At 39.6% G+C, this 16021-nt stretch overlaps 1 protein-coding gene and 3 long non-coding RNA genes across 10 annotated transcripts in view; 1 reads left to right on the forward strand and 3 right to left on the reverse strand.

Annotated features, from left to right (window-relative positions):
* Window positions 1-15614, forward strand: part of LOC127843002 (uncharacterized) — a 16829-nt gene extending 1215 nt beyond the window's left edge. Inside the window, exons 1-4 of one of the 7 annotated variants that reach the window (XR_008032019.1) lie at window positions 2273-2421; window positions 9057-9157; window positions 9663-12123; window positions 12629-13218. Coding sequence is in view for 4 of the 7 variants with exons in the window: in XM_052372835.1 (XP_052228795.1) it covers window positions 12023-12123; window positions 12629-12804 (277 nt within the window). In the remaining 3 variants the exon portion in view is untranslated. Of the gene's footprint in view, window positions 1-158; window positions 260-764; window positions 1355-2272; window positions 2422-3124; window positions 3226-3730; window positions 4321-6090; window positions 6192-6696; window positions 7287-9055; window positions 9158-9662; window positions 12124-12628; window positions 13219-15596 lie in introns of those variants that run through there. The other 6 variants (XR_008032020.1, XR_008032018.1, XM_052372835.1 and 3 more) reach the window with 6 other exon arrangements.
* On the reverse strand, window positions 1433-2342 carry LOC127843012 (uncharacterized). The gene is made up of 2 exons (XR_008032035.1): window positions 2225-2342; window positions 1433-1745 (listed from the first exon to the last, which is right to left on the reverse strand). It is a non-coding gene; the product is annotated as an uncharacterized LOC127843012 (long non-coding RNA).
* On the reverse strand, window positions 4399-5308 carry LOC127843010 (uncharacterized). The gene is made up of 2 exons (XR_008032028.1): window positions 5191-5308; window positions 4399-4711 (listed from the first exon to the last, which is right to left on the reverse strand). It is a non-coding gene; the product is annotated as an uncharacterized LOC127843010 (long non-coding RNA).
* On the reverse strand, window positions 7365-8274 carry LOC127843009 (uncharacterized). Its single transcript, XR_008032027.1, has 2 exons — window positions 8157-8274; window positions 7365-7677 (listed from the first exon to the last, which is right to left on the reverse strand). It is a non-coding gene; the product is annotated as an uncharacterized LOC127843009 (long non-coding RNA).
* Window positions 15615-16021: the final 407 nt, after the last annotated feature.

Genomic DNA, 16021 nt, shown 5'->3' on the forward strand with positions numbered 1-16021 from the left:
ATAGCGCCTTTTCCTAGTCGAGTATCGGGCAGCTGTATGTCTTTTCAGAAATGCACATGTCTTCTTTAGTATGTCATTGTGATTGCTTTTAAGATAGGCAATAAACTCATAACCTTTAGAAAAAGGAGCATCTGTAAATTCAGATTTCACTATTTCAGAGTCAGCCAGACCATGATTGAGCTTAAGGATTGTGCTGCGGATGCGGCCTGTGCAGTTCCGGGAGAAAGTCACTGTCTTGGGCATTGCGGTCTGGTATCAGGTAAGCACTATTGAAAGCCTCACACTTTTGGGGGGTCTGAAGCCTTGTGCTGTCAATGCTATCTGGTTCAAGTACAATTAGAATGCATTCTTCAAGCAGTACTTCATCAGATATGGTTATCTCAAGCTTACAGTTCTCGGGCAGATATGACTTCGATGTGTTCTTGCCAGCAGAACCCCGACAGGCCAAACTATGCGTTAAGCACTATTTTCCACAGCAACCCTTGCAGACAAAAAAAAATACTTGAAATTACTTCTGGCATTTAATTTCTAATTTCCTTTACATCTCTTTTGTATGTTTGTTTGCTCTTTTTAACTCTGACATGCCATCTTGCTCGGATTGATAGAGCATACCTGTTTTGTTTAGAGCCGAGTCCCCAGCTGCTCGAGTTTGCCGTGTCAATAATGATAAAGCCATGGCATGATGTCTCCTTTATGTGTTTCCTTATCTCAGTGTTGAACATAATTGCCAGTTTCAGGGGCCTTAACATTTTATTTTATTAAAGGTCTGGATGATCCTTGCCTGACTCCGGGTTTGTGTACACCTCAATCCGACTCCCTGTCCGGTACCATGGCCGCAGTGGTGCAGCCCTTGTGGACGATCCATCGACATCCTGAAAGGTCAACACTTCACCAAGCTGGGAAAATTGATCCTGATAGTCATCCCCAGGTAGTGAAATGAATGTACACTGAACTACAGAGGAATCACACCCAAATGACTTTTCTGACATTAGTGTGGCCCCTCGGGCAGGAATTCCTTAGCAAACATGCTTTTTTGCATGGGGACTGTGGCATTTTTGCAAAACTTAAGCTTTCAACGCTGGATTTTAAAGAGAACACTTAATAAAATGAAGCCAACAGGACTTATTTTAATGAGAGAGACTATCTGGATGAGCAACAAATGTCACATTGTGTCGTAAGCTGTTGAAGGAGCGATTTGCGCCATTTCAAGTGTTAATTTTGGGTAGCAGGCTTGTATCGGCTTGAAAGCTGCAAATTATTCCTCTCATCATGATAGCATTAATTATTTTAATTGCAATGTGTATGTTTAGATTGTAAGTGAAGCTTTTAATAATAATTTTCTTGAAAAACATGATTTTATATGCTGTCAGTGAGTTTTTTTGTGTGAAAAAAGTGCTTAAAATAAAAAAAAGTCTCCTTTTTCATCAAGAAAAGTACACTGATTCACAATCAATACATTTATTTGGGCCTTTTGCTGATATATTGGTGAATTTCGCATGCAATGATCCCAGTTTTTGCCATAAAAGTTACGCGTAACAATAATTAGAGACACAAAATCAGCTGTCGTCACTTAGACTAAAAATCATGCATTCCGACTTGACTGCGGCCAATTTAGTCACCGCTTTAAACGGCCATTTTAAGGCCTTTTCCCCCCTCCGAATGCACTGAAATTGCATATTCATTGTGGAAATAGTTTAAATCTCATGTGGAGAAAGTTTGAAAAGGATAGGACAAAGTTGAGTTCCCTTAAAGGTTACATTACACTAAATCATTGTGTATCCCTCCGTGGTCCATTCGAAAGTAGTGCCTATTTCTAAAGAGTTCCTTTTCTCTTCTTGAATATAAGCCATTTAACAATGTGAGACATGTCTTTTGTGGTTATTTGTAATATCCTGTATGTGTCTGGAGTACTTTGATGCCTTGGATTGGAAGCTAACTTAAAAGATGGACTTTTGAGGGTGTGTTTTCTATTGTGTGGGGCTTTTGTCGAAATTAGGATTCCGAAACACGTTTTTCAACGGTGGGTTCATTCGACAGCGATTTACTTTCTTAGAAGTTGCGAGACGGTATGTTTTTGATTGCAATTATTGGAAGAGGACAGATCCATCTTTAAAATGATACCAGGTTCGGAAAAATTGATACGTCGAAAAGGCAAGAAAAATGCTGTGAAAGTTGTCAGTTTTATAATGGGACCCTATGGGAATCGGAATTAGTGTAATATAACCTTAAAAAAGCACATTTACTGCAATGTCAAGGTCACATGGATTCGTCTGCAAGCGAGACAAGTAGAACATGAATTTTAATGAATGTTTTGATGATTTGGGTGCTAAAATAGATGAGAGATGTCAATATTTTGGTTCAAATGGATGTTTTAGGTGGTTTTGGACTGTTCCGGATGGGAGGGGGACCTGGTATGGACAAGTAAGGGTTACATTTCCAACAAATCTTGAATGTAAATATTATTATGTCCAAAGATTGAAGTTTCAGGTGGAGAGCAAGATGAAAAATATGCCAAATCACATGAATGCAACCCATTTATGCCATTTTTCTCTTTGTTTGTAGGCCTGACCATTTGTCCCTTTTGCCGCAGACGGTCAACAATCCGCTAGCTGTCTTGCTCTGACTGGTGCACTGGACATGATTTCAATGAGAGTCATCATACTGATTGTTTAATTCAAACATGAATTTCAGTTTGTTCGTTAGAGTACTAACTTAGCTGTGTATTTACAGTGGACGTAGTGGTGCGTCGCATGCGGTAGACTAGGTATTTCCATATATACACTATGTTTACAGAATTGCGGCCGGTGAAGCAACATAGCTGATGAGTAAATAGCGCTAGTTCTTCAGACAAATAACTTTATTTTCAACCTATAAAGCATATTTAGCTGTAGGTGGGGCCATTTAGCTGTAAGATCTGGCTTTGGTTCTGTTAAGCCCTTAGAGTAATGAATTTCAGAGTGAAGACCATAGCGCCTTTTCCTAGTCGAGTATCGGGCAGCTGTATGTCTTTTCAGAAATGCACATGTCTTCTTTAGTATGTCATTGTGATTGCTTTTAAGATAGGCAATAAACTCATAACCTTTAGAAAAAGGAGCATCTGTAAATTCAGATTTCACTATTTCAGAGTCAGCCAGACCATGATTGAGCTTAAGGATTGTGCTGCGGATGCGGCCTGTGCAGTTCCGGGAGAAAGTCACTGTCTTGGGCATTGCGGTCTGGTATCAGGTAAGCACTATTGAAAGCCTCACACTTTTGGGGGGTCTGAAGCCTTGTGCTGTCAATGCTATCTGGTTCAAGTACAATTAGAATGCATTCTTCAAGCAGTACTTCATCAGATATGGTTATCTCAAGCTTACAGTTCTCGGGCAGATATGACTTCGATGTGTTCTTGCCAGCAGAACCCCGACAGGCCAAACTATGCGTTAAGCACTATTTTCCACAGCAACCCTTGCAGACAAAAAAAAATACTTGAAATTACTTCTGGCATTTAATTTCTAATTTCCTTTACATCTCTTTTGTATGTTTGTTTGCTCTTTTTAACTCTGACATGCCATCTTGCTCGGATTGATAGAGCATACCTGTTTTGTTTAGAGCCGAGTCCCCAGCTGCTCGAGTTTGCCGTGTCAATAATGATAAAGCCATGGCATGATGTCTCCTTTATGTGTTTCCTTATCTCAGTGTTGAACATAATTGCCAGTTTCAGGGGCCTTAACATTTTATTTTATTAAAGGTCTGGATGATCCTTGCCTGACTCCGGGTTTGTGTACACCTCAATCCGACTCCCTGTCCGGTACCATGGCCGCAGTGGTGCAGCCCTTGTGGACGATCCATCGACATCCTGAAAGGTCAACACTTCACCAAGCTGGGAAAATTGATCCTGATAGTCATCCCCAGGTAGTGAAATGAATGTACACTGAACTACAGAGGAATCACACCCAAATGACTTTTCTGACATTAGTGTGGCCCCTCGGGCAGGAATTCCTTAGCAAACATGCTTTTTTGCATGGGGACTGTGGCATTTTTGCAAAACTTAAGCTTTCAACGCTGGATTTTAAAGAGAACACTTAATAAAATGAAGCCAACAGGACTTATTTTAATGAGAGAGACTATCTGGATGAGCAACAAATGTCACATTGTGTCGTAAGCTGTTGAAGGAGCGATTTGCGCCATTTCAAGTGTTAATTTTGGGTAGCAGGCTTGTATCGGCTTGAAAGCTGCAAATTATTCCTCTCATCATGATAGCATTAATTATTTTAATTGCAATGTGTATGTTTAGATTGTAAGTGAAGCTTTTAATAATAATTTTCTTGAAAAACATGATTTTATATGCTGTCAGTGAGTTTTTTTGTGTGAAAAAAGTGCTTAAAATAAAAAAAAGTCTCCTTTTTCATCAAGAAAAGTACACTGATTCACAATCAATACATTTATTTGGGCCTTTTGCTGATATATTGGTGAATTTCGCATGCAATGATCCCAGTTTTTGCCATAAAAGTTACGCGTAACAATAATTAGAGACACAAAATCAGCTGTCGTCACTTAGACTAAAAATCATGCATTCCGACTTGACTGCGGCCAATTTAGTCACCGCTTTAAACGGCCATTTTAAGGCCTTTTCCCCCCTCCGAATGCACTGAAATTGCATATTCATTGTGGAAATAGTTTAAATCTCATGTGGAGAAAGTTTGAAAAGGATAGGACAAAGTTGAGTTCCCTTAAAGGTTACATTACACTAAATCATTGTGTATCCCTCCGTGGTCCATTCGAAAGTAGTGCCTATTTCTAAAGAGTTCCTTTTCTCTTCTTGAATATAAGCCATTTAACAATGTGAGACATGTCTTTTGTGGTTATTTGTAATATCCTGTATGTGTCTGGAGTACTTTGATGCCTTGGATTGGAAGCTAACTTAAAAGATGGACTTTTGAGGGTGTGTTTTCTATTGTGTGGGGCTTTTGTCGAAATTAGGATTCCGAAACACGTTTTTCAACGGTGGGTTCATTCGACAGCGATTTACTTTCTTAGAAGTTGCGAGACGGTATGTTTTTGATTGCAATTATTGGAAGAGGACAGATCCATCTTTAAAATGATACCAGGTTCGGAAAAATTGATACGTCGAAAAGGCAAGAAAAATGCTGTGAAAGTTGTCAGTTTTATAATGGGACCCTATGGGAATCGGAATTAGTGTAATATAACCTTAAAAAAGCACATTTACTGCAATGTCAAGGTCACATGGATTCGTCTGCAAGCGAGACAAGTAGAACATGAATTTTAATGAATGTTTTGATGATTTGGGTGCTAAAATAGATGAGAGATGTCAATATTTTGGTTCAAATGGATGTTTTAGGTGGTTTTGGACTGTTCCGGATGGGAGGGGGACCTGGTATGGACAAGTAAGGGTTACATTTCCAACAAATCTTGAATGTAAATATTATTATGTCCAAAGATTGAAGTTTCAGGTGGAGAGCAAGATGAAAAATATGCCAAATCACATGAATGCAACCCATTTATGCCATTTTTCTCTTTGTTTGTAGGCCTGACCATTTGTCCCTTTTGCCGCAGACGGTCAACAATCCGCTAGCTGTCTTGCTCTGACTGGTGCACTGGACATGATTTCAATGAGAGTCATCATACTGATTGTTTAATTCAAACATGAATTTCAGTTTGTTCGTTAGAGTACTAACTTAGCTGTGTATTTACAGTGGACGTAGTGGTGCGTCGCATGCGGTAGACTAGGTATTTCCATATATACACTATGTTTACAGAATTGCGGCCGGTGAAGCAACATAGCTGATGAGTAAATAGCGCTAGTTCTTCAGACAAATAACTTTATTTTCAACCTATAAAGCATATTTAGCTGTAGGTGGGGCCATTTAGCTGTAAGATCTGGCTTTGGTTCTGTTAAGCCCTTAGAGTAATGAATTTCAGAGTGAAGACCATAGCGCCTTTTCCTAGTCGAGTATCGGGCAGCTGTATGTCTTTTCAGAAATGCACATGTCTTCTTTAGTATGTCATTGTGATTGCTTTTAAGATAGGCAATAAACTCATAACCTTTAGAAAAAGGAGCATCTGTAAATTCAGATTTCACTATTTCAGAGTCAGCCAGACCATGATTGAGCTTAAGGATTGTGCTGCGGATGCGGCCTGTGCAGTTCCGGGAGAAAGTCACTGTCTTGGGCATTGCGGTCTGGTATCAGGTAAGCACTATTGAAAGCCTCACACTTTTGGGGGGTCTGAAGCCTTGTGCTGTCAATGCTATCTGGTTCAAGTACAATTAGAATGCATTCTTCAAGCAGTACTTCATCAGATATGGTTATCTCAAGCTTACAGTTCTCGGGCAGATATGACTTCGATGTGTTCTTGCCAGCAGAACCCCGACAGGCCAAACTATGCGTTAAGCACTATTTTCCACAGCAACCCTTGCAGACAAAAAAAAATACTTGAAATTACTTCTGGCATTTAATTTCTAATTTCCTTTACATCTCTTTTGTATGTTTGTTTGCTCTTTTTAACTCTGACATGCCATCTTGCTCGGATTGATAGAGCATACCTGTTTTGTTTAGAGCCGAGTCCCCAGCTGCTCGAGTTTGCCGTGTCAATAATGATAAAGCCATGGCATGATGTCTCCTTTATGTGTTTCCTTATCTCAGTGTTGAACATAATTGCCAGTTTCAGGGGCCTTAACATTTTATTTTATTAAAGGTCTGGATGATCCTTGCCTGACTCCGGGTTTGTGTACACCTCAATCCGACTCCCTGTCCGGTACCATGGCCGCAGTGGTGCAGCCCTTGTGGACGATCCATCGACATCCTGAAAGGTCAACACTTCACCAAGCTGGGAAAATTGATCCTGATAGTCATCCCCAGGTAGTGAAATGAATGTACACTGAACTACAGAGGAATCACACCCAAATGACTTTTCTGACATTAGTGTGGCCCCTCGGGCAGGAATTCCTTAGCAAACATGCTTTTTTGCATGGGGACTGTGGCATTTTTGCAAAACTTAAGCTTTCAACGCTGGATTTTAAAGAGAACACTTAATAAAATGAAGCCAACAGGACTTATTTTAATGAGAGAGACTATCTGGATGAGCAACAAATGTCACATTGTGTCGTAAGCTGTTGAAGGAGCGATTTGCGCCATTTCAAGTGTTAATTTTGGGTAGCAGGCTTGTATCGGCTTGAAAGCTGCAAATTATTCCTCTCATCATGATAGCATTAATTATTTTAATTGCAATGTGTATGTTTAGATTGTAAGTGAAGCTTTTAATAATAATTTTCTTGAAAAACATGATTTTATATGCTGTCAGTGAGTTTTTTTGTGTGAAAAAAGTGCTTAAAATAAAAAAAAGTCTCCTTTTTCATCAAGAAAAGTACACTGATTCACAATCAATACATTTATTTGGGCCTTTTGCTGATATATTGGTGAATTTCGCATGCAATGATCCCAGTTTTTGCCATAAAAGTTACGCGTAACAATAATTAGAGACACAAAATCAGCTGTCGTCACTTAGACTAAAAATCATGCATTCCGACTTGACTGCGGCCAATTTAGTCACCGCTTTAAACGGCCATTTTAAGGCCTTTTCCCCCCTCCGAATGCACTGAAATTGCATATTCATTGTGGAAATAGTTTAAATCTCATGTGGAGAAAGTTTGAAAAGGATAGGACAAAGTTGAGTTCCCTTAAAGGTTACATTACACTAAATCATTGTGTATCCCTCCGTGGTCCATTCGAAAGTAGTGCCTATTTCTAAAGAGTTCCTTTTCTCTTCTTGAATATAAGCCATTTAACAATGTGAGACATGTCTTTTGTGGTTATTTGTAATATCCTGTATGTGTCTGGAGTACTTTGATGCCTTGGATTGGAAGCTAACTTAAAAGATGGACTTTTGAGGGTGTGTTTTCTATTGTGTGGGGCTTTTGTCGAAATTAGGATTCCGAAACACGTTTTTCAACGGTGGGTTCATTCGACAGCGATTTACTTTCTTAGAAGTTGCGAGACGGTATGTTTTTGATTGCAATTATTGGAAGAGGACAGATCCATCTTTAAAATGATACCAGGTTCGGAAAAATTGATACGTCGAAAAGGCAAGAAAAATGCTGTGAAAGTTGTCAGTTTTATAATGGGACCCTATGGGAATCGGAATTAGTGTAATATAACCTTAAAAAAGCACATTTACTGCAATGTCAAGGTCACATGGATTCGTCTGCAAGCGAGACAAGTAGAACATGAATTTTAATGAATGTTTTGATGATTTGGGTGCTAAAATAGATGAGAGATGTCAATATTTTGGTTCAAATGGATGTTTTAGGTGGTTTTGGACTGTTCCGGATGGGAGGGGGACCTGGTATGGACAAGTAAGGGTTACATTTCCAACAAATCTTGAATGTAAATATTATTATGTCCAAAGATTGAAGTTTCAGGTGGAGAGCAAGATGAAAAATATGCCAAATCACATGAATGCAACCCATTTATGCCATTTTTCTCTTTGTTTGTAGGCCTGACCATTTGTCCCTTTTGCCGCAGACGGTCAACAATCCGCTAGCTGTCTTGCTCTGACTGGTGCACTGGACATGATTTCAATGAGAGTCATCATACTGATTGTTTAATTCAAACATGAATTTCAGTTTGTTCGTTAGAGTACTAACTTAGCTGTGTATTTACAGTGGACGTAGTGGTGCGTCGCATGCGGTAGACTAGGTATTTCCATATATACACTATGTTTACAGAATTGCGGCCGGTGAAGCAACATAGCTGATGAGTAAATAGCGCTAGTTCTTCAGACAAATAACTTTATTTTCAACCTATAAAGCATATTTAGCTGTAGGTGGGGCCATTTAGCTGTAAGATCTGGCTTTGGTTCTGTTAAGCCCTTAGAGTAATGAATTTCAGAGTGAAGACCATAGCGCCTTTTCCTAGTCGAGTATCGGGCAGCTGTATGTCTTTTCAGAAATGCACATGTCTTCTTTAGTATGTCATTGTGATTGCTTTTAAGATAGGCAATAAACTCATAACCTTTAGAAAAAGGAGCATCTGTAAATTCAGATTTCACTATTTCAGAGTCAGCCAGACCATGATTGAGCTTAAGGATTGTGCTGCGGATGCGGCCTGTGCAGTTCCGGGAGAAAGTCACTGTCTTGGGCATTGCGGTCTGGTATCAGGTAAGCACTATTGAAAGCCTCACACTTTTGGGGGGTCTGAAGCCTTGTGCTGTCAATGCTATCTGGTTCAAGTACAATTAGAATGCATTCTTCAAGCAGTACTTCATCAGATATGGTTATCTCAAGCTTACAGTTCTCGGGCAGATATGACTTCGATGTGTTCTTGCCAGCAGAACCCCGACAGGCCAAACTATGCGTTAAGCACTATTTTCCACAGCAACCCTTGCAGACAAAAAAAAATACTTGAAATTACTTCTGGCATTTAATTTCTAATTTCCTTTACATCTCTTTTGTATGTTTGTTTGCTCTTTTTAACTCTGACATGCCATCTTGCTCGGATTGATAGAGCATACCTGTTTTGTTTAGAGCCGAGTCCCCAGCTGCTCGAGTTTGCCGTGTCAATAATGATAAAGCCATGGCATGATGTCTCCTTTATGTGTTTCCTTATCTCAGTGTTGAACATAATTGCCAGTTTCAGGGGCCTTAACATTTTATTTTATTAAAGGTCTGGATGATCCTTGCCTGACTCCGGGTTTGTGTACACCTCAATCCGACTCCCTGTCCGGTACCATGGCCGCAGTGGTGCAGCCCTTGTGGACGATCCATCGACATCCTGAAAGGTCAACACTTCACCAAGCTGGGAAAATTGATCCTGATAGTCATCCCCAGGTAGTGAAATGAATGTACACTGAACTACAGAGGAATCACACCCAAATGACTTTTCTGACATTAGTGTGGCCCCTCGGGCAGGAATTCCTTAGCAAACATGCTTTTTTGCATGGGGACTGTGGCATTTTTGCAAAACTTAAGCTTTCAACGCTGGATTTTAAAGAGAACACTTAATAAAATGAAGCCAACAGGACTTATTTTAATGAGAGAGACTATCTGGATGAGCAACAAATGTCACATTGTGTCGTAAGCTGTTGAAGGAGCGATTTGCGCCATTTCAAGTGTTAATTTTGGGTAGCAGGCTTGTATCGGCTTGAAAGCTGCAAATTATTCCTCTCATCATGATAGCATTAATTATTTTAATTGCAATGTGTATGTTTAGATTGTAAGTGAAGCTTTTAATAATAATTTTCTTGAAAAACATGATTTTATATGCTGTCAGTGAGTTTTTTTGTGTGAAAAAAGTGCTTAAAATAAAAAAAAGTCTCCTTTTTCATCAAGAAAAGTACACTGATTCACAATCAATACATTTATTTGGGCCTTTTGCTGATATATTGGTGAATTTCGCATGCAATGATCCCAGTTTTTGCCATAAAAGTTACGCGTAACAATAATTAGAGACACAAAATCAGCTGTCGTCACTTAGACTAAAAATCATGCATTCCGACTTGACTGCGGCCAATTTAGTCACCGCTTTAAACGGCCATTTTAAGGCCTTTTCCCCCCTCCGAATGCACTGAAATTGCATATTCATTGTGGAAATAGTTTAAATCTCATGTGGAGAAAGTTTGAAAAGGATAGGACAAAGTTGAGTTCCCTTAAAGGTTACATTACACTAAATCATTGTGTATCCCTCCGTGGTCCATTCGAAAGTAGTGCCTATTTCTAAAGAGTTCCTTTTCTCTTCTTGAATATAAGCCATTTAACAATGTGAGACATGTCTTTTGTGGTTATTTGTAATATCCTGTATGTGTCTGGAGTACTTTGATGCCTTGGATTGGAAGCTAACTTAAAAGATGGACTTTTGAGGGTGTGTTTTCTATTGTGTGGGGCTTTTGTCGAAATTAGGATTCCGAAACACGTTTTTCAACGGTGGGTTCATTCGACAGCGATTTACTTTCTTAGAAGTTGCGAGACGGTATGTTTTTGATTGCAATTATTGGAAGAGGACAGATCCATCTTTAAAATGATACCAGGTTCGGAAAAATTGATACGTCGAAAAGGCAAGAAAAATGCTGTGAAAGTTGTCAGTTTTATAATGGGACCCTATGGGAATCGGAATTAGTGTAATATAACCTTAAAAAAGCACATTTACTGCAATGTCAAGGTCACATTGATTCGTCTGCAATCGAGACAAGTAGAACATGAATTTTAATGAATGTTTTGATGATTTGGGTGCTAAAATAGATGAGAGATGTCAATATTTTGGTTCAAATGGATGTTTTAGGTGGTTTTGGACTGTTCCGGATGGGAGGGGGACCTGGTATGGACAAGTAAGGGTTACATTTCCAACAAATCTTGAATGTAAATATTATTATGTCCAAAGATTGAAGTTTCAGGTGGAGAGCAAGATGAAAAATATGCCAAATCACATGAATGCAACCCATTTATGCCATTTTTCTCTTTGTTTGTAGGCCTGACCATTTGTCCCTTTTGCCGCAGACGGTCAACAATCCGCTAGCTGTCTTGCTCTGACTGGTGCACTGGACATGATTTCAATGAGAGTCATCATACTGATTGTTTAATTCAAACATGAATTTCAGTTTGTTCGTTAGAGTACTAACTTAGCTGTGTATTTACAGTGGACGTAGTGGTGCGTCGCATGCGGTAGACTAGGTATTTCCATATATACACTATGTTTACAGAATTGCGGCCGGTGAAGCAACATAGCTGATGAGTAAATAGCGCTAGTTCTTCAGACAAATAACTTTATTTTCAACCTATAAAGCATATTTAGCTGTAGGTGGGGCCATTTAGCTGTAAGATCTGGCTTTGGTTCTGTTAAGCCCTTAGAGTAATGAATTTCAGAGTGAAGACCATAGCGCCTTTTCCTAGTCGAGTATCGGGCAGCTGTATGTCTTTTCAGAAATGCACATGTCTTCTTTAGTATGTCATTGTGATTGCTTTTAAGATAGGCAATAAACTCATAACCTTTAGAAAAAGGAGCATCTGTAAATTCAGATTTCACTATTTCAGAGTCAGCCAGACCATGATTGAGCTTAAGGATTGTGCTGCGGATGCGGCCTGTGCAGTTCCGGGAGAAAGTCACTGTCTTGGGCATTGCGGTCTGGTATCAGGTAAGCACTATTGAAAGCCTCACACTTTTGGGGGGTCTGAAGCCTTGTGCTGTCAATGCTATCTGGTTCAAGTACAATTAGAATGCATTCTTCAAGCAGTCCTTCATCAGATATGGTTATCTCAAGCTTACAGTTCTCGGGCAGATATGACTTCGATGTGTTCTTGCCAGCAGAACCCCGACAGGCCAAACTATGCGTTAAGCACTATTTTCCACAGCAACCCTTGCAGACAAAAAAAAATACTTGAAATTACTTCTGGCATTTAATTTCTAATTTCCTTTACATCTCTTTTGTATGTTTGTTTGCTCTTTTTAACTCTGACATGCCATCTTGCTCGGATTGATAGAGCATACCTGTTTTGTTTAGAGCCGAGTCCCCAGCTGCTCGAGTTTGCCGTGTCAATAATGATAAAGCCATGGCATGATGTCTCCTTTATGTGTTTCCTTATCTCAGTGTTGAACATAATTGCCAGTTTCAGGGGCCTTAACATTTTATTTTATTAAAGGTCTGGATGATCCTTGCCTGACTCCGGGTTTGTGTACACCTCAATCCGACTCCCTGTCCGGTACCATGGCCGCAGTGGTGCAGCCCTTGTGGACGATCCATCGACATCCTGAAAGGTCAACACTTCACCAAGCTGGGAAAATTGATCCTGATAGTCATCCCCAGGTAGTGAAATGAATGTACACTGAACTACAGAGGAATCACACCCAAATGACTTTTCTGACATTAGTGTGGCCCCTCGGGCAGGAATTCCTTAGCAAACATGCTTTTTTGCATGGGGACTGTGGCATTTTTGCAAAACTTAAGCTTTCAACGCTGGATTTTAAAGAGAACACTTAATAAAATGAAGCCAACAGGACTTATTTTAATGAGAGAGACTATCTGGATGAGCAACAAATGTCACATTGTGTCGTAAGCTGTTGAAGGAGCGATTTGCGCCATTTCAAGTGTTAATTTTGGGTAGCAGGCTTGTATCGGCTTGAAAGCTGCAAATTATTCCTCTCATCATGATAGCATTAATTATTTTAATTGCAATGTGTATGTTTAGATTGTAAGTGAAGCTTTTAATAATAATTTTCTTGAAAAACATGATTTTATATGCTGTCAGTGAGTTTTTTTGTGTGAAAAAAGTGCTTAAAATAAAAAAAAAGTCTCCTTTTTCATCAAGAAAAGTACACTGATTCACAATCAATACATTTATTTGGGCCTTTTGCTGATATATTGGTGAATTTCGCATGCAATGATCCCAGTTTTTGCCATAAAAGTTACGCGTAACAATAATTAGAGACACAAAATCAGCTGTCGTCACTTAGACTAAAAATCATGCATTCCGACTTGACTGCGGCCAATTTAGTCACCGCTTTAAACGGCCATTTTAAGGCCTTTTCCCCCCTCCGAATGCACTGAAATTGCATATTCATTGTGGAAATAGTTTAAATCTCATGTGGAGAAAGTTTGAAAAGGATAGGACAAAGTTGAGTTCCCTTAAAGGTTACATTACACTAAATCATTGTGTATCCCTCCGTGGTCCATTCGAAAGTAGTGCTTATTTCTAAAGAGTTCCTTTTCTCTTCTTGAATATAAGCCATTTAACAATGTGAGACATGTCTTTTGTGGTTATTTGTAATATCCTGTATGTGTCTGGAGTACTTTGATGCCTTGGATTGGAAGCTAACTTAAAAGATGGACTTTTGAGGGTGTGTTTTCTATTGTGTGGGGCTTTTGTCGAAATTAGGATTCCGAAACACGTTTTTCAACGGTGGGTTCATTCGACAGCGATTTACTTTCTTAGAAGTTGCGAGACGGTATGTTTTTGATTGCAATTATTGGAAGAGGACAGATCCATCTTTAAAATGATACCAGGTTCGGAAAAATTGATACGTCGAAAAGGCAAGAAAAATGCTGTGAAAGTTGTCAGTTTTATAATGGGACCCTATGGGAATCGGAATTAGTGTAATATAACCTTAAAAAAGCACATTTACTGCAATGTCAAGGTCACATTGATTCGTCTGCAATCGAGACAAGTAGAACATGAAATTTTAATGAATGTTTTGATGATTTGGGTGCTAAAATAGATGAGAGATGTCAATATTTTGGTTCAAATGGATGTTTTAGGTGGTTTTGGACTGTTCCGGATGGGAGGGGGACCTGGTATGGACAAGTAAGGGTTACATTTCCAACAAATCTTGAATGTAAATATTATTATGTCCAAAGATTGAAGTTTCAGGTGGAGAGCAAGATGAAAAATATGCCAAATCACATGAATGCAACCCATTTATGCCATTTTTCTCTTTGTTTGTAGGCCTGACCATTTGTCCCTTTTGCCGCAGACGGTCACAATCCGCTAGCTGTCTTGCTCTGACTGGTGCACTGGACATGATTTCAATGAGAGTCATCATACTGATTGTTTAATTCAAACATGAATTTCAGTTTGTTCGTTAGAGTACTAACTTAGCTGTGTATTTACAGTGGACGTAGTGGTGCGTCGCATGCGGTAGACTAGGTATTTCCATAGATACACTAATGTTTACAGAATTGCGGCCGGATGGAAGCAACATAGCCTGATGAGTAAATAGCGCTAGTTCTTCAGACAAATACTTTATTTTCAACCTATAAAGCATATTTAGCTGTAGGTGGGGCCATTTAGCTGTAAGATCTGGCTTTGGTTCTGTTAAGCCCTTAGAGTAATGAATTTCAGAGTGAAGACCATAGCGCCTTTTCCTAGTCGAGTATCGGGCAGCTGTATGTCTTTTCAGAAAATGCACATGGCTTCTTTAGTATGTCATTGTATTGCTTTTAAGATAGGCAATAAACTCATAACCTTTAGAAAAGGAGCATCTGTAAATTCAGATTTCACTATTTCAGAGTCAGCCAGACCATGATTGAGCTTAAGGATTGTGCTGCGGATGCGGCCTTGCAGTTCCGGGAGAAAGTCAACTGTCTTGGGCAGTGCGGTCTGGTATCAGGGTAAGCACTATTGAAAGCCTCACACTTGGGGGGTCTGAACCTTGTGCTGTCAATGCTATCTGGTTCAAGCTACAATTAGAATGCATTCTTCAAGCAGTACTTCATCAGATAGGGTTATCTCAAGCTTACAGTTCTCGGGCAGATATGACTTCAGATGTGTTCTTGCCAGCAGAACCCCGACAGGCCAAACTATGCTTAAGCACTATTTTCCACAGCAACCCTTGCAGACAAAAAAAAATACTTGAAATTACTTCTGGCATTTAATTTCTAATTTCCTTTACATCTCTTTTGTATGTTGTTTGCTCTTTTAACTCTGACATGCATCTTTGCTCGGATTGATTAGAGCATACCTGTTTTGTTTAGAGCCGAGTTCCCCAGCTGCTCGAGTTTGCCGTGTCAATAATGATAAAGCCATGGCATGATGTCTCCTTTATGTGTTTCCTTATCTCAGTGTTGAACATAATTGCCAGTTTCAGGGGCCTTAACATTTTATTTTATTAAAGGTCTGGATGATCCTTGCCTGACTCCGGTTTGTGTACACCTCAATCCGACTCCCTGTCCGGTACCATGGCCGCAGTGGTGCAGCCCTTGTGGACGATCCATCGACATCCTGAAAGGTCAACACTTCACCAGCTGGGAAAATTGATCCTGATAGTCATCCCCAGGTAGTGAAATGAATGTACACTGAACTACAGAGGATCACACCCAAATGACTTTTCTGACATTAGTGTGGCCCCTTGGGCAGAATTCCTTAGCAAACATGCTTTTTTGCATGGGGACTGTGGCATTTTGCAAAACTTAAGCTTTCAACGCTGGATTTTAAGAGAACACTTAATAAAATGAAGCCAACAGGACTTATTTTAATGAGAGAGACTATCTGGATGAGCAACAAATTCACATGTGTCGTAAGCTGTTGAAGGAGCGATTT

Source organism: Dreissena polymorpha, chromosome 8 (genome assembly GCF_020536995.1).
Source record: "Dreissena polymorpha isolate Duluth1 chromosome 8, UMN_Dpol_1.0, whole genome shotgun sequence".
NCBI classification, from domain to species: Eukaryota; Metazoa; Mollusca; class Bivalvia; order Myida; family Dreissenidae; genus Dreissena; species Dreissena polymorpha.